Raw genomic sequence first — 22,687 nt, 5'->3', positions numbered from 1 at the left:
ATGAATATGGCTGAAACTGAGTCTTGAGATAAAAATGGGATTGCAGTTGGTGATGAAGATGCCGCAATACAATGAATGGCCTGCGAACCTAGTTGTATGTTAGGACATTTGGAAGCAAGATGAATGGAGTGATGTGAAATGGTAATGGGGAATGTTGGTATGATGGCTGTGAAGAAGGGAATGTATGTCTCATGAAACTGGTGGTGTTGAGCTGTTGCAGTAGCACATGAATGGACTTCAGTTAAAGCTCAGATGGATTCAGCTGATAGATTTGAGGAGAATGACTTAGGATATTGGTGTTGTGACTGTGATGTTGCTGCCATGGCTAGGTTGTCAAGCTGCAGATGTTGATGCAATTAATGCTTTGAGGAGGATGTCTGGAATGGTGGTTGTGTAGTGCAGTGGACAGCAGGGGATGACTTGATGGGCAAAATTTGTTCTTGTGTAGGATCAATTATGCTCTGTACGAAGAGCTTGATTCGGAAAACATGGATCGAACTAGAGAAGTTTACAGATATATATCTTCATTATCTGCTAAAACCTCGTATATGCAGTTATATGCGAATCCTTTAGATATTAATTAGTTATCCATCTCTTTATATACAGTAAAAATTTCATGATGATCAGGTCCTGTTTACTACTGCGAAGATTGCATAATCTATGACTACGTTCTGCAGAATTTATATCCTGAACAGCCTATTCATGGTTATCCATATATCGGATTAAGCTGAATTTTTAACATGTTGTTTCTGTATATGCAAGCAACTTACTGGGCTCCCATATTACTTCACAGAAGCACAGATTAGAGAGTTGCTTGAATCTTTTGGTCCCCTTCGTGGTTTCGATCTGGTGAAGGACAGGGAAACAAGGAACTCTAAAGGATACGCCTTCTGCGTTTACTAGGATCTCTCAGTTACAGATATTTCTTGTGCTGCTCTAAATGGGTGATAAAACTCTTACTGTTAGACGAGCGAACCTGGGCACCGCTCAGCTAAAACCTGAGCAGGAAACGTATTAATACAGGCACAACTACAGGTCGCGTGGCAGGTTAGTGGAACACACTTTATATTTTTCTTAGTTTCCAGTATATACAATAAATATATAAATATTTGCTACTGATATCTTTTCTTGTTTCTTTACTAATGAGTTTTCTTGTTTTCTTTGGCAGAGGCAATTGTTCCAAACCGGAGGTGGTCTAGGTGGTGGTAATGGAGGTGGCATTGCTACCAAGGTCGTATGCCTGACAGAGGTGGTTACTGCAGATGAGCTTAAAGATGATGAAGAGTATGAAGATATTTTGGAAGATATGAGGGTAGAAGGTGGAAAATTTGGTAAGTTAATGTCTTTGTTTCTTATATTCGAGCTTTTGTTTTTTTTGTGTTTCGCAGCCTTTGGAAATATTTGATTTCACGCCCCAATTAAACCACCAGTTTACACTTTTGGACCTTCAGAATAATTTGTTTCTAACTCGTACATTTTGCGATTGCAGGTACATTGATGAATATTGTCATCCCCCGTCCACAACCTAACGGTGAACCCTCTCTAGGACTTGGAAAGGTTAGTTTCAGTGTAAGGTATTGTTAAATGACACTCTTAGGTTGACTGTTACTTTTTATTATAAAATTTTGACTATTACTTTGTATTGCTAAATGACACTCTTCTCCTGTAGGCTTTCGTTGAGAACTACGACACTTCATGTCTAAGCCAGTGCCTCTACGGTATTCTACCACTATGTTTCTCATAATCGGTGTTAGGTTTACCAAGAAGAGAGTGTGCAGCAAAAACGGATCATTTCCATTTAGCAATGTAACCCAGACTACCCTACTGGAACGTGTATGCTACTGTCATATTTGTAGGGAAGGCCTATATCTGTGTTTTACGATTTATATGATATTTTTAGTCATGTTCAAAGAATCTATCATTTTATTTTCTTTCGTTGTGCAACACACTTTCATACAAGGTGATTTGAAGTTAGCTAGGTAATGCAATTGGAGTGGTAGGTTAACTTGAATGAATGTAAATGTGCTACACTGGCATGTTAATGTGAAATACTTTCGGCAATTCATGCAATTCGGTTTCAACTATAATTTTTTTTTTCAAAATAGTTTTATGCACACAACTTCTAATAAGAGTTGTGTTCCATATTTCAACTACACATACCAAAGGTTGTGAAAAATGTCTTTACGACATAACCAGGTGTTGTCCAAGATAGTTCGACAATTCATACAAGTGTTGTGCAAATATTATTCATAATACTGGTAATTGTTGTTGTATATGTTTCTACGATATACTACTTATGTTGTCCACGATTGTTCTACAATACAAGCAAGAGTTGTGTTAGGTTATCAAAAAAAATCGAAAGAGAATCACAACATTGACAAACATTGTCGAACCATGAATCACATCACCCTTTACAACACTTGTCATCCATTGTAGAAAAACTTGGACTTTCTACAATACCCCCGTTCCACAATGCATGAAATGGATTTGTCGTAGGGGTACTGCAACTCTTATCATGTGTCGTCAATGATATTTTTTCCCGTAGTGAATCCACCCTTTGGTTGTTGATTGGAAATTGATTGATCCTTGGATATTGGTCTTTGGTACCATCCAAGTTTATATCTCTAGTGTTTGATAAAGACTCGCAGATTTCCATTTGCTTGAGTAAAGGTCAAATCAAGAGATTGAGATATTAACTCCTTGATATACTTTTTATAAGATCGAGTCTGACTGTCTAGTTGATTCTCTTAAAAGTATATTAGAGCTAGTCCATACAGATTGCTAATCGAAATATTGGGTGAAGTTGGTACACCCCCGCATTTTCAGATGTTTTTATTGTAGCTATTTGAGAATGGTGATGCAACCATAATGCTTGGTTTATCGCAACAATCTGTAGCCTTTTTCTGACACCAGACTTCTCCTCACAAGTACATTTAGGGATATATAATTAAGAGTGCAAATGGATAGTAAAATAAGTTGAACCAAGAAGATACAAACTTAAAATTAACGAGAACTTTATCCAGACATGCTTTTAGCGATCTTGAAAAATTAAGCCTGCAAGGAGGGGGGAATACACGCAATTTAGTGCTTTTGAAAAACTGATTAAATAGCGTAGGAAAAAGAAAATATAATGTGTTATCCTCTTTATCGATGTCAGTTATTGGATTCACAGTAAGCTCTACTACTTCAGCTAATGATTTGATAATATCATCGATAAGAAAGTATCGCAGGTGTTACAATGATAAAGCTCATTACCAGAATCCGTCTCTTACGTCTTTAGATTAGCATAACCGGATAATACTACCACAAATATATAACCAATGCGATAATTGAAAATCACACACGACACAAACCACCCCGAGATTCTTTCATTATCATAACAAGTTCTTACATCGATACTTTTTATGATCAACTAATTATGTAACCCACTAGCGCTTAACGTTAGAAACAACAAGATATATTACGAAGAGTTTACCTCTTCCTTTGTTATTTTTCTTCCTTCAACCTCCACCGCTATGGTTGCTTCAACTTTAGGCAAGAACATGGAGAACATCATGAATTATAGCTTCTCCCATATGAATCCTAAAAACCCAAGATTTCATCACTAAGCATTGTAGGACAAAACGGTTGTGACCCTCACATCTTGTCAGGAGGATTGACAAGAGGATTCTACGAGAGAATAGTCAAGAGAATAAATACCTTGCTCCCCAGATCTTAAAGAGCTTCTAAGAATAGCCTAACACATTAATTAGGGAACCCTAAACTTGGAAAACACTCCCAAACATCATGCAAGTTTCCTAATACAAGTAAACCTTGTAAACACTTCAAACCCAAAACTACCCTTTAGCCACGGTTTCTGCACCATTGATCACTGTTTTCTGCTGCATAACTGTTACGAAAGGTCTATTTTCATTCAGCCATATATAGTTTTATACACGGAACAAAACCCCAACAATAGCCTGTAGGTACCTCGGTTTGTCACTTCCACTTAACTTAGGTTGGTTGTTGTATCTTTTGCAGCTGATGTAGTAAATTCTACCTTGGAAACAATGTCACAAATCTCTGCAGAAAGATTGAACATAGCCATAGAATTCTTGTTTAAAGCACATCATTCTTGTTTTAAGGATGCAAGTGATCGGACACTTAATTTCAAAGCTCAATACAAAGAAGATGCCCCTTTCTCAGGCACTCTCAGATTACTGGGTACATTTGGATAGGTTTTCCCTATTTATCACCCATACATTTCCTATTTGCCACTCACATAAATTACCATCCCTACTAATCCTATTTACCACCCATATAATTTTGAAAATATCCAAAATGACACCTCTTGACTTTTTATTTACCCAACAACAAAACTACCCGATAGCTAATAAAAACAAAAACCCTAAGTCACGTATTATTTCTTCTCCCTCTCCACACCTATCGACCATGTTCTCTCCTTCATCTCTACAGACTCCACCCACCGACCATCATCTTTCACCCATTTTTTTTCTTATTTGATTAATTAAGCAAACCTTGAAACAAAAATTGAACACTAAAAATAGGCTTTATATCATATAGGCTTTATCGAAGCGAAGTGAATCACCGCTTGAACATATACATTCTCCACTAAAGGATTTCTGGACGACTCAAGATATCCTTCCTATTTGGAGCTTTTAATTATGTAATCAAATTCAATTCATTAATAAATTAAATATTTTCATAATTTATTAGCACATTAAGAATTACCATCAACAAAATTAAATAAATTGAATACTTTTATTGGTTTTGATAAATTTAAACAAAACCCTAACCTAGGGTTAATGGTTTTTTAGTGGAAGGGGATTATGAAGAAAAAGGAGAACAAAAATGGTTTTTCAATGAAAAGGGAAATTAACGAAGAAGAAAAGTGGTAACAGATACAGTCAAACTAACTTGACTTTCTAGATGGTAAATAGGATAAAATAGAATTGGAAAACAAAATTACTTTAATATTTTAATATTTTGGGAGAGGTGGCAAATAGGAAAAGTGACGGTGGGCAAATATTAGAAACCTTGGATAAGAACTAGTGGTCTCTTAAACTACTTCAATAAAAAGTGAAGAGTTCTCAGCCAACAAGACTAGAAAAGTCTATGCTGCTTTTATCATAGCATAAAAGGGAGTCGGTAACTTCTTTCCTAATCAAATTCAGATCAGGTGATCTAGGCATACAAGACAAACAAACAAAAGTCAGAAAGGGGTCGAAAACTTACCTCTTTCCTAATCAAAGTAGATCAGTCTTCTTCATCACATCAACAGGATTTCATCACAACTCTTAGAGAAACTCTTTGGAATAATTAAGGATTCTAATTGATATAGATATAGAGAATGGGAGCATTAATAGTTTAAAAGGAGCACACCATGCGTACATAGATACAGAAGTTAAAGTTAGGAATGTATAACCCCCACATTACAGGCACCTTATATCGTCAGAGGTTCCGGTGAATACTACACCTAGCTAATAATAGTAAACTGACATAACTTAAAGTAAGCTCGTGCCCTGAGAAATTAAATATTCTGCAGGTGCAAAAGTAGGAAGAGATAACTTAGCGCTCATATCTTATGCTGATAAAGCTGGCACTCGTAACTCTTGACGAGGGGATTCTTTATCTTTGATGGCATTACGAAGAGCTGACAACTGGTTCTTTTTATCTTTGATGGCATTTCTCGTTTTCACGATTTCGTGAAACTGCTGAACTGCGTTGACACCAACACTGAGAAAGACCGATCCCCATATGACTCGATCCCTGGGAATGCCCTTTTTAGGGCCTGCAAAAGAAACACAATAATAATAATCATTGTTGTGCAATTTAATCGTGGGATCCATAATACTAGCTAGTAGCACTGCACATGGGTAAATTAGGTGGTCAATCCTCTAATAGGCAGAAAGAGAAAAAGGAAATAAAGATGGGGATGGAAGGATGGGGCTTACAAAGACAGCTTGGCATTCATCATAGAGTTGCTTTGCTTCCGCAGTAGCCTGCTCAAGGCGTTCACAAACACCTCGCAATTTTTCATCCGTAATCTGATAGATCATTGAACACAAACAAGTAAGAAGGTCTGTTTTGACTAGTTGTTAAAAGATGAATAAATCAAAATCCAAATCCAATAATGAAATAATATTGTTATAAGTTCGCTGGTCTTAGTTCGTCCTCCAGTATTGGTAGCAACGCCTCTAGTGCCCCTGGAAAACAACCTCTGGGATAACATTCTTGTGAGATTTCCTAGTGCCATCTGATCTTTCTTCTACCCTAACAACAAGTAATGACGCGCATCTAACATTAATAGAAAATCACCAGCCATAAATTACATGCAACTATTATGATGTTATACCCTGATTTTAAAAAAAACAAAAATCGAAAAACCCTAATTTTTAAAAACTACTAGGAAAATTGAAAAACCCTAATATTTCAAACAAAAACCTAATTCACCAAACAAATAAGAAAACTTGAAACCAACCCACCCCTGATAAATTAAAATGAACCTCGACTATGATGAAATCAAACTGCTTCAAAATAAACAAATGACGAAATCAAATGGTACAATTCGAACAAAAGAGATAAACCCTAATCAAATCAGTATTATTCATAAGTCCAAAAGAGAAGGATCGATCTTCTTACTGGTCTGGCTGCCTGCCTGCCTTCAAACGAGGACGAGATGTGCGACGATGGGGGGAGAGAGGGAGGAGAGTTTCTGCTCACTGATTTTGTTTGGTAACTTGGGTTGTTCCGAGAAAAACCAACTCTTTGTTCTTTTGGTCTTTATATTTACCCTAAAAAATTAATTTATCTGATTCGGGTCTGACTCGTCACAACTCAGACTTGCCTTTGCTTTCCTTTCCAAATCAGCTTCGGATTTCAGATCTTTTCTCTTTCCACCTCGGGATTCGAAAACTTGGTTAGTAAAACACGAGTTCTAGAGTTTGCTCCATAATTTTTAGCTTTTCTCCTGTTCTTAATTCTTCCATTGAATCTCACTATATGTTTTACTTTGGAATGCTATGCTTGCAGGTCTGATTCGAAAATGGGTAAGTCTAATTTTAATTTATTTTTGTTAATTTTGTTATGAACTGACAAGGTGATTGAGTAAATGCCATAGCTTAACATTTAATAACATTACTGAATCCATTAAATCCATTAATTTGATGGAAAATTGAGTTGAAATTAAATTTGCTCAAGTTTTCTCTGTTACTGGGGGTTAGTCGTGGGAGAGTTTGAGAGATTTTAATGGAGTTAGCAAATCCCCTATTAGTCGTGAGAGAGTTTGTCAAAATCTTTTAAAATCTTTGTTAGTGGTGAGAGATTTGTAGGGAGTTTCTAAAACTACCTCAAAATCCCTTAAACTCTCTGTTAGTGGTGAGAGATTTGATTAGAATCTTTTAAACTCCCTATTAGTCGTAAAACACTAGAGTCATAAGGAGTTTATAATTTGGGGGAGTTTGAGGGAGTTTCATGATGTTTTTGTGCTTGGATAAAATCTCTCAAAAAACAAGAGATTTCCGGGGAGTTTGGGTTAAACCCCCCAAATTGCCTAGACTCTCTCACACTCCCTCTAAATCCCTAGAGATTTAAATACATTAAAATCTCTCAAACTCTCCCACGACTAACCCCTGTTAGTCTTGAAAATTGAATAAAAAGAGAGCTTACATTCTCAAGTGTTTGTTTTGGTTTTTTGATGAATTTAGGTTAGTAACAAAATGGCGGGATGCTCAAATCAGTTGATTATAAGGCCAATAATGATGGCACAGTTGATTATTGTAAGGGCAATGGTCACAGTTGTTCACTAACAATCTGCACTACATGTAAATTCAAGAATCATTCAAGTGTACTCCTTAGATTTATTTGTAGTAGATGATGTATATTTGGTACCTGCTTTGCTTATACACCATGCTGTATCAACCCACTTTACACCTCTATATCAAGTGGTACTCAAATTCTCGCATTGTTCTGTATATACAAAGGGGTGTTCGGCGAAGGAATGCGTGAAGGGAACAAAGGAATGAAGGTGTTGGTATGTACCTTCTATTTTTGTTTTCTAACTCTACACACCTTAAGTAATATTTCGTGTTGGAACTGTTAAGCAAGCAGTTCCAAGTGATCCACAAGACTAGGAATCCAAATCAGTCCTCCACAAGACTAGCTAACAGGGCAGTTTGAAAGCGTGTAACTCGTTCTATTTAGTTAGCTACTTTATCGTCTTTGAATATCTATCTTGTAACAACTTCAAGTATAAATAAGAAATCAATCTCCACTAGTTATCTGTGGAAGATATTAACCCAAAAATCCTGTTCTAACTTGGTATCAGCTTTGATCCAAGTCACCTTCCGCAAATCAAAAAGAAAACACAACCAAAAAAAAAAAAGAAAGAAAAGAAAAATCTGATCCATCAAAAATGGCAGATACTACAAACACCCTCCGACAAGTACAAATTCACCATCTTGTAACCTTGAAGCATACAGAGACAAATCATCTGCTCTGGAAGGCTCAATTTAAACCTATCCTGAAAGGTCATGATCTCACAGGCTTTATAGATGGAACAAAACAAAAACCAGCAAGAACACTTCCAAATAGTGAAGAAATAAATCCAGCTTTTACTGCGTATGAATCTTAGGATTCACTGATAGTTGGATGGTTGAATTCAACCCTAACACCTGAAGTCTTGAGCACGGTAGCAAGGCTTGACACAGCTAAAGAAATCTGGGACAAGTTGGAGTCCGAATATGCACCCAAAACCTTTTTTCATCAGATGAACCTTAAGAAGCAACTTCACAGCCTATCCAAAGGTAATAAGACCCTGAAATCTTATTTGACTGATGCTAAAGATTTGTTTGCTCAATTAGCAGAATCAGGATATATGGTGTCTGCTGATGAAAAGAAGCAAGCCATCTGCAATGGCTTAAATCAAAGCTATGACCCGATTGTCACTGCACTCACCACAGTCGAGGGTATGGACATTGATATCTTTTACTCTCATCTTTTAACCTTTGATATGAGGCTAGAGCAGCAGCTAGCCTTGTTGCAGACACCGTTAGCCAATGTGGCTATGTCTACTCCAACAACATCTGGTAATAGGCAGGACCAAAGGAGAAATAATGGTCAAGGTTCTCAATATCAACAAAACACAAATCAGTCTTTCAGGAGAAACAACAACAAAAATTCTTACCAGCGCAATAACCAACATCAACCACAGAATGATAACAACACAGGGCCAAAGTGCCAGATTTGCAAGAAGAGGAATCATCTTGCAGATAGATGTTGGTTTCGTTATGACAAACCTAACACCAATCAGCAGCGCCAACCGGCTGCTTACGTAGCTCTACCAGGAGGACACCAAGACACCCAATGGGTTACAGACACGGGAGATACACATCATCTGACATCGAACATGAGAAATTTAACTATTCCTCATGAGTATGATGGCACTGAACAAGTGCAAGTGGGTAATGGTAATGCCTTGAATATTACTCATATTGGTAACAGTTCTTTTACAAAAAATTCCAGATATTTTTGCTTGAATAATGTTTATCATGTACCTGAGATCAAGTGTAATTTGCTGTCGGTGTCTCAATTCTATAAGGACAACGCAGTTTTCTTTGAATTTCTCATTTTTTTTTTGTGAAGGACAAGCACACGGGTCAGCCGCTGCTGAGAGGACTTGAAAGGAATGGACTGTACGTTTTTGATGGAGTTAATGTGCTAGATCATCCAATAAAGCCACAGGCACATGTTGCTTCTAGTTTACCACTATGGCACCAACGATTAGGTCATCCCATGTTGAGGACAGTCTCTAGAATCTGCCGCCAGTTTTCCCTTCCTGTTGCTAATAAAAACTTTGATTACTGTCACTCTTGCCACATCAGTAAGAGCAAGAAGTTGTCTTTCTCTCTTAGTACTATTGTTTATGACAAGCCTTTGAGCTTGGTTGTTTCTGATATTTGGGTCTCACCACATTTGTCAAGAACTGGTTTTCGTTATTACCTTTTGATAATGGATGTCTTTTCAAATTATACTTGGTTATTTCCTCTTGTGCAAAGGTCAGATGCTCTAAAAACTTTCATTCTATTTCACAAACAGGTTGAAAATCTAACAGATCATAAAATCAAAGTTTTTCAGTCGGATAATGTCTTAGAGTTTAAGAAGTTCACATCTTATCTTAATGAAACAGGGATACAACACAAATTCTCATGTCCACACACATCACCTCAAAATGGCCTGGCAGAACGTAGAATTCGTCATGTAACCGAGTCTGGTTTAGCTCTTTTGTTTCATGCTAACATGTCGCGCTCCTTCTGGGCTGATGCCTTTACAACAACCTGTTATTTGATCAACATGCTTCCAAAGTCAAACACAGAATCCAAAACTCCAATAGAACTTCTTTTTCAAAAATCTCCAGATTACTCCTTGTTACGAGTTTTCGGTTGTCTAGCTTATCCCTGCCTTAGGTCGTATAATACAAATAAACTTGAACTCAGATCTCTACCTTGTGTCTTTATAGGATACAATAGTGCACACAAGGGTTATATGTGTTTGCACCAAGCAACCAACAGGCTGTATATATCGCGTCATGTTCGGTTTGAAGAGCAGTCATTCCCATTCCAGTCTTCTCGGCAACCACAGTCTTAATTGTATTGTTCAGGTAATATACCATCAAGCACAAGTGTTTTACTTTCTCCTCCTTTTATACAATGTAACTCACAAGTACAAGCAGCTCAATTATCTCACAGAGATAATGTACTATCACCGACTGCATCATATGCTCAAGATTCTCCAGAACCGACTGCATCATATGCTCAGTGGCTTTCCTGCACCAATGTTGGATGTAAAAGAACCTGATTTTGCAATTGATTCTGCATCGTCTAACACTATAACAGCTTCATCAGGTCTTTTTACTGAGCAACCAATTCACCCAGCAGTTGTAGTTCATCCCATGACAGCACGTGCAAAATATGGCATTACTAAATCGATCCAGAAGCTGTGTTTAACTGCCACAAAGCATCCACTCTTGGAGGAAGACTTCATGGAACCCACCTACTATTCTATGGCCTGCAAACTTCCAAAATGGAGAAAGGCTATGGATGTTCAAATCAATGCACTAATTCGAAATGGTACATACTCATTGGTACCTTATGAAGAAGGAATGAATGTCGTAGGATCAAAATGGGTCTTTCGTGTTAAACAAAATCCAGATGGCAGCATAAATCAACACAAAGCACGTTTGGTTGCCAAAGGGTTCAATCAGAGAGAAGGAGTTGATTTTGGTGAGACATTCAGTCCAGTGATAAAACCGTGTACTATTCGTCTTGTATTATCTATTGCTGTAATGAACAATTGGCCATTGAAGCAATTAGACGTTGAAAATGCTTTCTTGCATGGAAACTTGGAGGAGGAGGTATAGATGAAGCAACCTGCTGAGTACGTTGATCCTAACTATCCAAATCATGTCTGTAAGCTGCATAAATCATTGTATGGACTCAAACAGGCTCCGCGGGCTTGGTTTTCGAGGTTAAGCAATTATATGGTTCAGCTTGGTTTCACAGGTTCTATTTCTGATAGCTCATTATTTATCCTAAAAACTGAAGACTCTATCACATACGTTCTCATATATGTAGATGACATAATTTTCACGGGACCTAATGATTCAGAGATTCAACAGCTGATTAGGTCTCTTGGTTCAGAGTTTGTACTAAAGGATATGGTGGATTTATCTTTCTTCTTGGGTGTTGAAGTCATCAGGCGTGGCAACGAACTTGTTCTCACTCAGCGAAAATATGTAACTGATCTCTTGAAACGCACTAAAATGGATGGTGTGAAACCTGTGTCTACTCCTCTAGCTGCGAATGAGGAAATCCAAAAATGTGGTACTGAGAGATTCAAGGATCCTTCACTCTATCGAAGTGTAGTAGGTGCGCTACAATACTTGCATCTCACAAGGCCTGACATCTACATTGCTGTCAACAAGGTCTACCAGTATATGCATGACCCTTTTATTGAACATTGGGAACTTGTCAAACAGATAATGAGGTATCTAAAAACAACAGTGAACTATGGTCTTCATCTCGGTGCCTCTCGTGATTTCTCACTCCATGCATATTCTGATGCTGACTGGGCTGGCAGTCTGGATGATCGTCGTTCGACGAGTGGTTATTGTATTTATTTTGGTGGAAATCTGATTTCATGGAGTGCTCGGAAGCAGAAGACAGTCTCTAAGTCGAGTACGGAGGCTGAGAACCGTGGTGTGGCGATAGCAACATATGAACTTATCTGGATTCAGTCCTTGCTTCAGGAACTCGGCATCAACATATCACCATCCATGCTATGGTGTGACAACCTAGGAGCAACATACCTTACGGCTAATCCGGTCTTCCACGCTCGAACCAAACATATAGAAATTGATTACCATTTTGTGCATGAGAGAGTCGCAAGGAAGCAGCTGCAAGTTAGATTCATAAGCTCAAAGGATCAGTTGGCCGATATATTTACCAAGGGTCTATCAGCACCACAGTTTCATCTTTTAAGAGCCAAGTTGCACCTTCGTCAGCTCACGTACAACTCGAGGGGAGGTGTTAAGCAAGCAGTTCCAAGTGAGCCACAAGACTAGGAATCCAAATCAGTCCTCCACAAGACTAGCTGATAGGACAGTTTGAAAGCGTGTAACTCGTTCTATTTAGTTAGATACTTTATCGTCTTTGAATATCTATATGGTAACAACTTCAAGTATAAATAAGAAATCAATCTCCACTAGTTATCTGTGGAAGATATTAAACCAAAAATCATGTTCTAACTGGAATCAATGAGCTGTACGAATAAATGTAGTTGGGTGGAAAAGGAGAGAATCTCGCTGAAATGGCGGCAATAAGTCTATCAGTATCACCATATGTGAAAGAACTTTTATCTATCTACGATTTTTTGATATAAATGATCCTGCTCAGTTTTTTTTCTTTTTATAGATGTGGTTTGTTTCCAAATTTATAACAATTAGGTTTTAACATTATTTTGTTTCGAATTTATGGTTGGGTTCTGTTGTTGTAGTTCAGTTGGCGGTTGGTATTTTCCATTTATATCAAGGTTATATGTATCCTTAGATTCCAGTTACGTTTGTTATATCTGGGCTTCTATACTTTGCATCGAACTTGGGTTTTATCCTTTTTAAATTACGTGATCACCCTCCAGGTTTTGTTGACCTCATCTGAGGCCTGTTAGGTTGGCTACTATATTGTACTTCCAAATTCTCCATAAGTCTGTAACTGTAATAGATGAACAGAGTCTGGAGTTTTGTTAGTAAGACCCTTAGCTAATACGAAACTCTTGCAATTAAGAAGGAATTTGCAAGAATGCTCATGCAAACTTTAATAAAATTCCGAGGGATGCTTATCTTTACTTTATATTTACCTGTAAGTTTTGGTATCTGAGCTATGTTTTGATTCCATTGTAAACAGGCCAGACAAACACTTTTGCGGCTACATATTTCTCAGAAGATTGTCCATATTTCTACTTTAGGTTTGTGATCATTCCATTCTATGTATAAGCACTTGCATGTGTACACATTGCTGATTCAGCGTTTGCGTATAATGATCTTAATTACTCTCATCTTTGTTCTCTAATGCGTAGGAAAAACACCGGCGAAGATGACTATACCCTGTTTGATGACCTTGATCCTCGAAAGGCTCGAAAAAAGGTGATCATGGCAAGGATTCTAAAGACCTGGAGTCTGGAAACCGTATACCAATGAAGTATATGGCATGGAATGCACTTGATGGATGAAAAGGTAAGAAAAATGTCCTCCCTTAACTTAGGATTTGTTGGGTTATTGTCGATATTTTATTACTGTGCTGAAAATAAATCTAATACATGTCATAGAAAACTCTTTCCGGTATTCCTAGCTTGGATAAAATGTTGTCTGTTGGTATCCGTACACACATGATTAACCGCCGGACATTTAGAATTCTTTGGTAGGTTTACACTATAATTTCAAAATAAAAACATATTTAGTCTCTTTTTTTGGGAAGGGTATAAGACCTGAGCATGTCCACTGTAATAATGTGAGCTCAATAGTAAGTTGGTTTGGTTGTTCCTCCAGCTTTGGTTAAGTTGAGTTGTCTGCTAATCTGCAAGTCTCCAGTTTCTTGGAATAGGGAAAAGAAACAGGTATAGTAGAATTTTCTTGAATTTCATGGCATATATGGCTTCTTCAAACTTAGCCGACAACAATGCATTTTTCCAATGGTAAGCTTAGAGTTTTTTATTTTATTTGGTCTCCGTAAACTCTTTTACACATATTGTGTAATTGGTGAGATTCTATTTTGTTTACCACGTAAGTGGTGATGCTCAAAAGTAATTTTGAGCCGACAACAGAGAAATATTGTTAGTATACCTTAGGGGATGTTTTGGGTACTCAAATAATACATGGTTTAGGTGGTTCATTGATGTGGATGTCTACCGTGAACAGTGACCATGCAACAGTTATTTTCAAAAAAAGTAATTTAATGAAACTGTTAAACAACACATCTGTGTATATTTTCTTTGATTCATTTGGAAAAACAAATATAATTATATTTGCTGTCTTAGCTCAAATGGCAGAGCGCATGATTTTCACTGATGTAGTTGTCGGTTCGACTCCCACATATGGGGTAGTTACTTGAGTAAGCCAAAACCTTTTATGCTTTAGATAACAATACATAGTGCGGACACAGGTGAAAATGTAGAAAACCTTTCATTTCTTTACATTTTTGTTTTCTATCAAACTCAAACAAATACCAATATTGTTTTCGCAGCACTTTGTTCTGAAGGTGAACATGTTGAAAGTTGATTGTCCCTGCGTTATACCTGAAGTTGCGCTTACATGCTTTAGATAACAGTATATTTAGACAACATTAATCGCTACAGTACTCTGAGATGATTCATTTTTACCCATTTCCAACAATCTGATGTCATGGCAGGCTTATTTTTGGGGTTATTTAATCTCATTTCTATTGATTTTGTTAGATAAGAAGCTTAAAGTGGGAAATGATTTGTGACAATTGTGGTAATGAGACCATGTATGTTGAGGAGATGTGATAACGGGGATTATGCTACCTTGATTTTTTTTGCTTCACTTTCCTATATTTTCTTTTGGTATTGCACAAAATATGGTATCTGTAAAAGGTGTGATGAGAGCTGGCGTTAAATGGAAAATGTTGAATTTGATGAATTCTAATGGGTTATTTGTGGAAGATGGAGGGGTTTGGGGTTATAACTTTGGTTGTTCTAAAAGACAGAATTATAACTCTCTTCCCTCGAGTTTGCCTTATGTCAATTGTTACACACTTGCATAAAAGCCTATTTTTTTCAGTGTGAAATATGAAATGCTGCATTGTAGATGTTGAAACATGCACCAAGTTGTATATTATGCTTTCTATTTACCTAAGTGTAGTGTTGAAACTAAAGCATTAGTTTTGTACCTTAATAACTAACGAACCATGGAATGAACCAATACAGTAGGGCATGACATGAACTAAATTGCCATGTACCTCACAGAATGTAGATAGTCAAATCTACCATTGAACAATAATATAAAAATTGGACTTACATAGCATTAGTTGCATTAGTTGCATTACTACTATGCCTTCTTTATACTGATTTTCGTTCTTTCTGTCCATTTGCAGGTTGTTAAATGGTTTCCTGCATCCCACCATTAGCTTAATTTGTGGGTTTGCCTGAATAATCTCATAATATTTTAGTCTCCATAGAGATATTTCATGTGCAAGATTCAATAGAAAGTAATGCTCAATTTGCTCTTTTCCGTATGTATTTAGGACTTGCTGCTTATGTTTTCACAATATATCCAAGCGTTCTATGCATGTATCTGAATCACTTGAATACGGAATAGTTGGGTCAATGAAGGAATAATATTAATAGAGGAGAGTGGTTTCATAGAGATCTATTCCCATTCCGAAGGTCTTCAGTTGACATAGTGATCTGCAATTTTGTGATTTTATCATGATGCTCTGATGCTCCTTCAGAAGAATTATTGCTGGATTGGATTAATACTCACTTTGTATTTGTATGATTAATTATAAAAGCTTATTCGTGGGTTTCATGATTTTATCCATCTCTTTTTTTCAGTCTGAGTTCCCCGCAAACTCCAAAAGTAGATGCAGCAATCCTCAGCTTAGGTTTGCTCCGACTCTTTTCATGATTGCTTACTTGCATCGTTTTTTTGCCTCTTTTGTTCTGTATTGAATGAATGTTTGAGAAGTTTTTAGGCTCCTAACTTTCTGTCTCTTTTGGTATGTCAGCTATATGACTATAAAAAGGCATCTCCCTTTTGACTAAATAAATCATTTGAAGAACCCAGTGGGAGTACTTTGAGAGGCTGAAAAGGATGAAAGAAGTGCTTGTGATGCTGATGGCATAATGGATGAATTCTCTTATGAAACCTCTTGCGTCTAAGCAGATATAGGCAGTTTGAAGTATATGTGATTTCTGCTCATCCCCCGAGTTCGTTTCAAGCAACAAAATTGCATATATCAACAAAAAATTTGAAGTTCCGTAAATGATACAGTTATCCGATATCTGCTGTGACTTCTGCTCTCATTGGTAAGTCTTGTTTTTCTCATTTTCATTGATTTTGTTTAAATCTTGGGAAATTGGTTGGAGCATAGTTCAACTTACTTAATACACCAAGTCTGAGTATGTACTAATTGAACTTGCTTGAATTTATTGTCCACCTTGAACACTAGGAAGTTCTTGATAATCTGGAACATAGAGGAGAGGGATGTTGTCAATGAAACAGAACTTCTCGTGGTTTTCTCATTGTATATATTCTCTTGCTTTCCGCCATCTTTATATCAGCTAAACTGCTAATATATGTTCACCTAGACAATCTCGCTAGAACATGTTTGCTGATGAATTTATTAGTTCCTCTTGAGCTTGGATTGCAAGATAATAACATTACATTTATTAGCTTCTCCTTTTTAAGGAATATAAACATTTCAGAAGACTTGTGACTATGATCCGTTTAGCTTTGCAGAAGTAAACAAAGTTCTGTTGTGGTATGAAAGAAACATTATGACCCCTTAAACTGCAACCTTAGAATGTTCATGCTGTGTGCTTCCAAGATTTTCATGAAGAACAGTGTTTTGTTGAAGACACCAGGAGATGGAGAGTATGAAGACTGATGAATACTGTATCATGTGCTGACATTCTTATTGTTTACGCAGCTCAAATTTCGTACACTTTTAAGTACTCGGCAGAGATGTTCAAGTGAGCTCTCCTTTTACTCTCTGTTCACATCATCTCTTTGTTGTATGTTTAAAACCTGAGTGAGGTCGAAATGCAACTTTTTGCAGGCACTTGGAAAAGCAAATTGGCAGCTTACAGATCAACGTCGCATGAGTTACATTGGCAGACCCTAATTCAGTGGAAGAATCCATCGTTGGGACCGTTTTACCTTCTTCTTTCTTGTTTGGCCCAACTAGACCCAACTAGTTACTTTGCCAGCATTTGCTGATTACACTACAAAACAGAAGGCCTCTTGGGACGGTCAAAAAAGCGTCCCAAGAGGCCTAAAGCCGTCCCAGAAAGTGATTAGGGACGGTTTTAGTACCGTCCCCTCATCCACCGTCGCTAATACTACTTGGGACGGTTTAACCTTCTAGGGACGGTTCTGACTGGCCGTCACCAATATTTTTAGGGACGGTTCCTATTAGCCGTCACTAATATTTCTAGGGACGGTTTCGAAACCGCAGATAAAACAGGTTAAAACCGTCCCAAGTGCATCATAATAGGGATGGTTTAACAAAACGGTCCCCAATATAAATTGAAACAGTAGGGACGGTTAAGAAACCGTCCCTAATATTTGAATATTACCAAAACCCCCATTCCCTGTTTTAATTGGCAGAATGCCATCCCCTCATGCATATTAGATGCCATACATCATAAAACCAGAGACAACTAGGATTAGAATGTTATACATCCACAAAACAGAGAATCAGAGATGGATACATAGAAGAATTTGTTGTATAGATTCTCAAAAACCAAGTTATTTGTTTACAAAAGAGACCCACCCATTCTCAAAAACAAGTTGTTCTCAAAAAACAAGCAAAAATTTAGATTTTCATATACTCTCTACAGTAAATAGTGTCTGTGTATCATCTGTTAACTACAATTTGGGTGCTATTTTTCTTCAACAGCAAATGTAATAAGCTACTGTAGCGGATTAGAAACCTTCCTGCACCTTTGCTGTCACATATCCTCCAAAAAACATAATTTGTTGTAAACAACATCATCAATCTACTCAATACATCATCTTCTTAGTCAACAATCTAAGTTTAGTCTCATTCATCTTCTTGCAGTGTCCTATTTTCAAATGTTAAAGTTCTGAATGTGTCATGTCCTGATGTTCACCTCATCTATTTTGATGTTTTTTATATAGATAGATTAAAATCTTGCTAATGGAATTGGTTCAGGTCTTCCTATTATGCGGGGTACTTCTGGGGTGTCATGCGGGGTACTCATTTCAGAAATAAGTGGTCCATGATTCTATGGTGAAATACGTGTCATGCCAAACTGTGTCATACTTCTGAGTCTATATGAAATACTGCCAAAAAAAAAGTGAATGATGTGATACCTCGAGTCCTTCATTGTTACGGTTTGGTGGTAATGCCGCAACTTGAGCCTCCAATTCTGCAACCCTTTATTTGATGATGATGACTCGCCCCAAAACTGTTTCGGCTTCACAGTGCTGCCAAAGCAACGAACCCGACCACGTCTATCTGGTCCCATTACAGCCGCAAATGCATCATCTCGACCACCTAAAACGACTCCAGATCCAGGTTGGCTAGCCTGGTTGTGTATTTCCACCATTCGACCCTTGAAGTAAATCAATCTCAAAAGTTAGGACAATTCGAATTACAAATACAAAAAACAGATGACCCGAAAGAAAACTCAAAAGTATAAAGGTATACCTATAGTTCAGCAGCAACAGGATCCATCACTTCTGGTCTGATGTTTTCCTTTTCTTTGTCCTGGTCCTTCGAAATACTCCATGCCGTTCAGGAAATCTTTCTGTTTCGGCTAGCATCTGTAAAATGAAATTTAGTGTTGTTGGTTGCATTTGTATATAACATACGAAACACCCTCACCAAGATCAAACTGAACAGAAGATTTACCTCTTTTGCATATTCCATATGAGGCTTGGAGCCACCAGTGTCTTGAGTTCTTTGTTCGGACCTATTTTCTTTATTCTTAGCTGCCAACTCTTTTTTCAAAACAACATAATAATAACAAACGATGCTTGTTGTGAGTTAGGGAACCAGGTCAAAACGATTCTGACAACCAAGACGATACAGAAAGCACTATAGTATAGTGTCATACAGACTACAGGTTATAAAGATGATACAGAACCCTAATAGACTACAGGAAAAATACGTACTTCATTTTTCTCGGTACTCCACGTTTTAACTAATGGCCCCCACTGACTTTCTACAACACCTTCGGGTCGGTATCGAAGATTTTGAGCTTCACTTCTTGTTGCATCAAACCCTAATGATTTCATTGTGTGTTTGAGTTCCCTCCAGTATTCATTGAGCCTACTCCTGATGGGAACATCAAGTTGCTGGGGGTAGTCAAATACGTTCTGTCATTAAACACAAAAACAACACAATATTTAGGAAATGAATGGCTCCATCAATAAATTTGATGCAAACTTGAACAGAATGAAACCAATTAGATGAAACCAATAAATGTCAACTTTAACTACTGTCCTGAATTATTACCAAATAATTTGAAGGGCATTGAACTTCACCTTTATATCATCCATCACTCTCTGAATCCGATGAGGCGGCATATACTTCCAACTGGATACGGAAAATGGCAGCATGTGACCATCTCTAGCTAGTTTACCGATATAATGAGCTAAATTTGATCGGTGCTCCCCAGAAGTCTGACGGTGAAGTTTTCCACTGATAGCGTCTCTCCCTCTTCGATTTCTTGTAGGAAAGACAACTCTCCTTTCCCTCGGACCCTCTTTCCAGTTGTCCCTTCTTGATCAGTCATCCTACAAACATTTACCAAATAGAAATAGAGACATAAAGGGAACCAATGATGTTAGTATAGAAAACAACTGATTTACTAAATCAAACTCATCAAACAATATCACAAATAATAAGCACAAATAAAGGTTCAAAACATGTACAGATCTAGTTCGCAAATAAAAAATCCTAAGTTACAAATATCTAGTTTAATCAACATCGATTCAATTGTTCAGGTCAACACTATCACCATCATCTTCACTATCACTATCACCATCACTACCATCATCTTCATCTGTAACCCCATCTACGTAATCTTCATCTTCTGATTCTTCCTTGTCCCCACCATTACCTTTATAAGTTAACAGCAATCGACGATTATGAGCATGTAAGCCAGAGAATGATCCTGGGATGAAATGAACCTAATCGCTAACACCAGCAATATGCACCTGGCGCAACACACCTTAATTCAGTGAGTACATTGATAGAAATAAAATAAATTAAGTACAGGCTAGATATGAAGACAGATGTAGTACATTAGACAGGGATATAGTACACTAGATAGAGAATAGTTCAGGAGCACAAAGCAACCAAATCTAACCAGTGACGATCACATAAGGCATCAAGAACCCCCTTCATCCCCACCATTTCTAGCTAACTTTTCTGTAAATTTTGAAAGTTGTCACCTAAACAACTACCAAATGCCAAACTCCAACCCAGCACATCCTAATTGTTTACAATGAGGTCTGAGAAAAACAAAATAAATTGAAAGCTACAGATTAATCACGAGTAATCTTGCAATCATAGGAAAAGTTTTGCAAAACAGATGCAATTCTAGCACAAAAAGAGGTACATGACCTACTACTAACAAATGATGGAAGTTAAAAATAACAACTGAATATACGGAAATTGAAGGAAAATATTGTGCTCAGCATATAGCCTCACACACAAACAAATCTGAATCCCCAAGTGATGCAGGACTGTATATACTAACAATAACAACTTTCAAAATTGAAGAATAAACCTGGTTAGACTCTACAGTGCAAAATGTTTCTTAGTCAGGGTATTACTCGGATGATTGTGCAATCATAAAGCAGAAATAGAAGCATCAGTAACAAAACAATTGCCCTAAGGATACCTGAGGAATTGGTTTGCTTAAACATTTTTAGGGCACTAACACAAATCAATGTAAATAAGATGTGATTTAAGTTATTTGTAAACATTTCTAGGGCACTATAAGAGAGATTTTCATATCAGTAGTACTAATTTGTTGAAGAAATTCTGATTTCCATTTGTGATTTAAGAATTTACCTGAATTCAAACCCAAAATCGACGGAGATAGGGAGAGTGTGCTCTTGTAACTGTAATTCTGATTTGAAAACCCTAACATCGAAAACCACAAACAACAACGAGATTTTCAAAACATAACCTGCAAACCCTAAAATCAAATCAACGAGATATGCTAGCACGAAAGAATTTACCTGAGATTTAGCTTCAGATCGAGAGATTTAAGTCACAGGGGAAGTTTTTCAGCAGAATAGGAAGAAGGTGAAATCGAGAGATTTATTTCACAGGGGAAGTTTTTCTTCGACGATATAACCAAAGTAAAAAATGAGGAATGTTTTATTGTGTATTGGGTGTAAGATAGTTATATTACCGACGGCATAATGCCATCCCTTGAATGAATCTAACTACTGGGGACGGAAGAAGAAATTCGTCCCTAGTAATGAAATAATTGGGATGGTTTTTTGCCAGCCGTCCCAAATACACACACTAGGGACGGCTAAGTTGGAGTGTCCCAACTGCTCCTTTCTAGGGACGGTTTTTTGAGAAGTGGCCGTCCCTAGAACCCTTTTTTTTTGTAGTGTTAGGTTGATGAATGGTCACCAAGAGAGAAATCCTCATTGTTTAAAGTAAGCAGCTATCAGTTTTTGGGTCTAAAATTAAGCAAAGTGTGTTCTTCTGAATACTTTGTTTCCATTATTATTTGTCCTGATTAAAATGTCTTCAGAGTCTGACCTTAGCTCAGGTTCGACGAAAAATATCTTACAGCGTTCATTTACACCAAGCATGACCACTTACAAATCTCATCTCCCATGGAAGGTTGGCTAGCAGAGAGCAGAAAGCTTTGATTTGAGAATTGAATTGTTGGGTTCCTCTTTAGAAAAGAGAAACCCTAAAAAACTAGGGCGGTATTCTTTAGTAAAAGGCGAAAGAATAGTTGGCTATGTGCTTACGTGAATGAATCTATGAGCTGAGTGAAGTGCCACTTATATACAAAACGTTTTGAGTACGCTTCTCCGACGTGGGACTAATAATACATGCGGCTAGTGTATGAGAGCAGAAGACTCAAACTAATATCCTTTCCACATCCAGATCAATAAATTCACACAAATGTCTGACCTGAAAACAAGGCCTGTCTCAATAACACTCGCAAAATCACCAAAAATCTGCTTGTGAAGCTGTGGTGGTGAGCTATAGGCAAGAAGGGTGTCCTTTAAAGTCAAATCTGAAAACAGGTGCACCACCTTTAAGCCTGCTATCAATTTTGGTTGTACAGCAACAAAGTACCTATCGAGCAATGATATAACAAGCACGATGTGGATAGGGTTCCCATAATTTTCAGACCTTCTGAAGAAAACGTGCCCATATGAGCT

At 37.4% G+C, this 22,687-nt stretch overlaps 1 protein-coding gene and 1 long non-coding RNA gene across 3 annotated transcripts; one reads left to right on the top strand and one right to left on the bottom strand.

Moving 5' to 3' along the window:
* The first annotated feature begins 144 nt into the window (after positions 1–144).
* LOC113296438 (splicing factor U2af large subunit B-like) lies at positions 145–1,718 on the top strand. Its single transcript, XM_026544744.1, has 7 exons — positions 145–182; positions 449–506; positions 763–849; positions 1,024–1,047; positions 1,169–1,331; positions 1,490–1,574; positions 1,670–1,718. The coding sequence occupies exons 1-7, from the start codon at positions 145–147 to the stop codon at positions 1,701–1,703; spliced, it is 489 nt and encodes a 162-aa protein (XP_026400529.1). The 3' UTR covers positions 1,704–1,718.
* A 3,591-nt stretch (positions 1,719–5,309) lies between these two features.
* On the bottom strand, positions 5,310–6,765 carry LOC113293685. Of its 2 annotated transcripts, none has more exons than XR_003332466.1 (3): positions 6,643–6,765; positions 5,955–6,047; positions 5,310–5,791 (listed from the first exon to the last, which is right to left on the bottom strand). It is a non-coding gene; the product is annotated as an uncharacterized LOC113293685 (long non-coding RNA). The 2 variants fall into 2 exon arrangements; XR_003332465.1 differs by having other exon boundaries at positions 5,955–6,273; positions 6,643–6,744.
* Positions 6,766–22,687: the final 15,922 nt, after the last annotated feature.

Source organism: Papaver somniferum, chromosome 7, assembly GCF_003573695.1.
Source record: "Papaver somniferum cultivar HN1 chromosome 7, ASM357369v1, whole genome shotgun sequence".
In the NCBI taxonomy this organism is placed as follows: domain Eukaryota; kingdom Viridiplantae; phylum Streptophyta; class Magnoliopsida; order Ranunculales; family Papaveraceae; genus Papaver; species Papaver somniferum.
Note: the sequence above shows the minus strand (reverse complement) of the source record. Positions and strands in the feature narration are given on the sequence as shown.

What these genes read in the sequence shown, in the direction of transcription:
- LOC113296438 (XM_026544744.1), top strand. Translation starts at nt 145, where the DNA reads ATGGGGAATGTTGGTATGATGGCTGTGAAGAAGGGAAT. An exon ending in ATGGCTGTGAAGAAGGGAAT is followed by an intron (nt 183 to 448) that starts GTATGTCTCATG and finishes GTTCTTGTGTAG; the next exon opens with GATCAATTATGCTCTGTACG. An exon ending in AAGGTTAGTTTCAGTGTAAG is followed by an intron (nt 1,575 to 1,669) that starts GTATTGTTAAAT and finishes CTTCTCCTGTAG; the next exon opens with GCTTTCGTTGAGAACTACGA.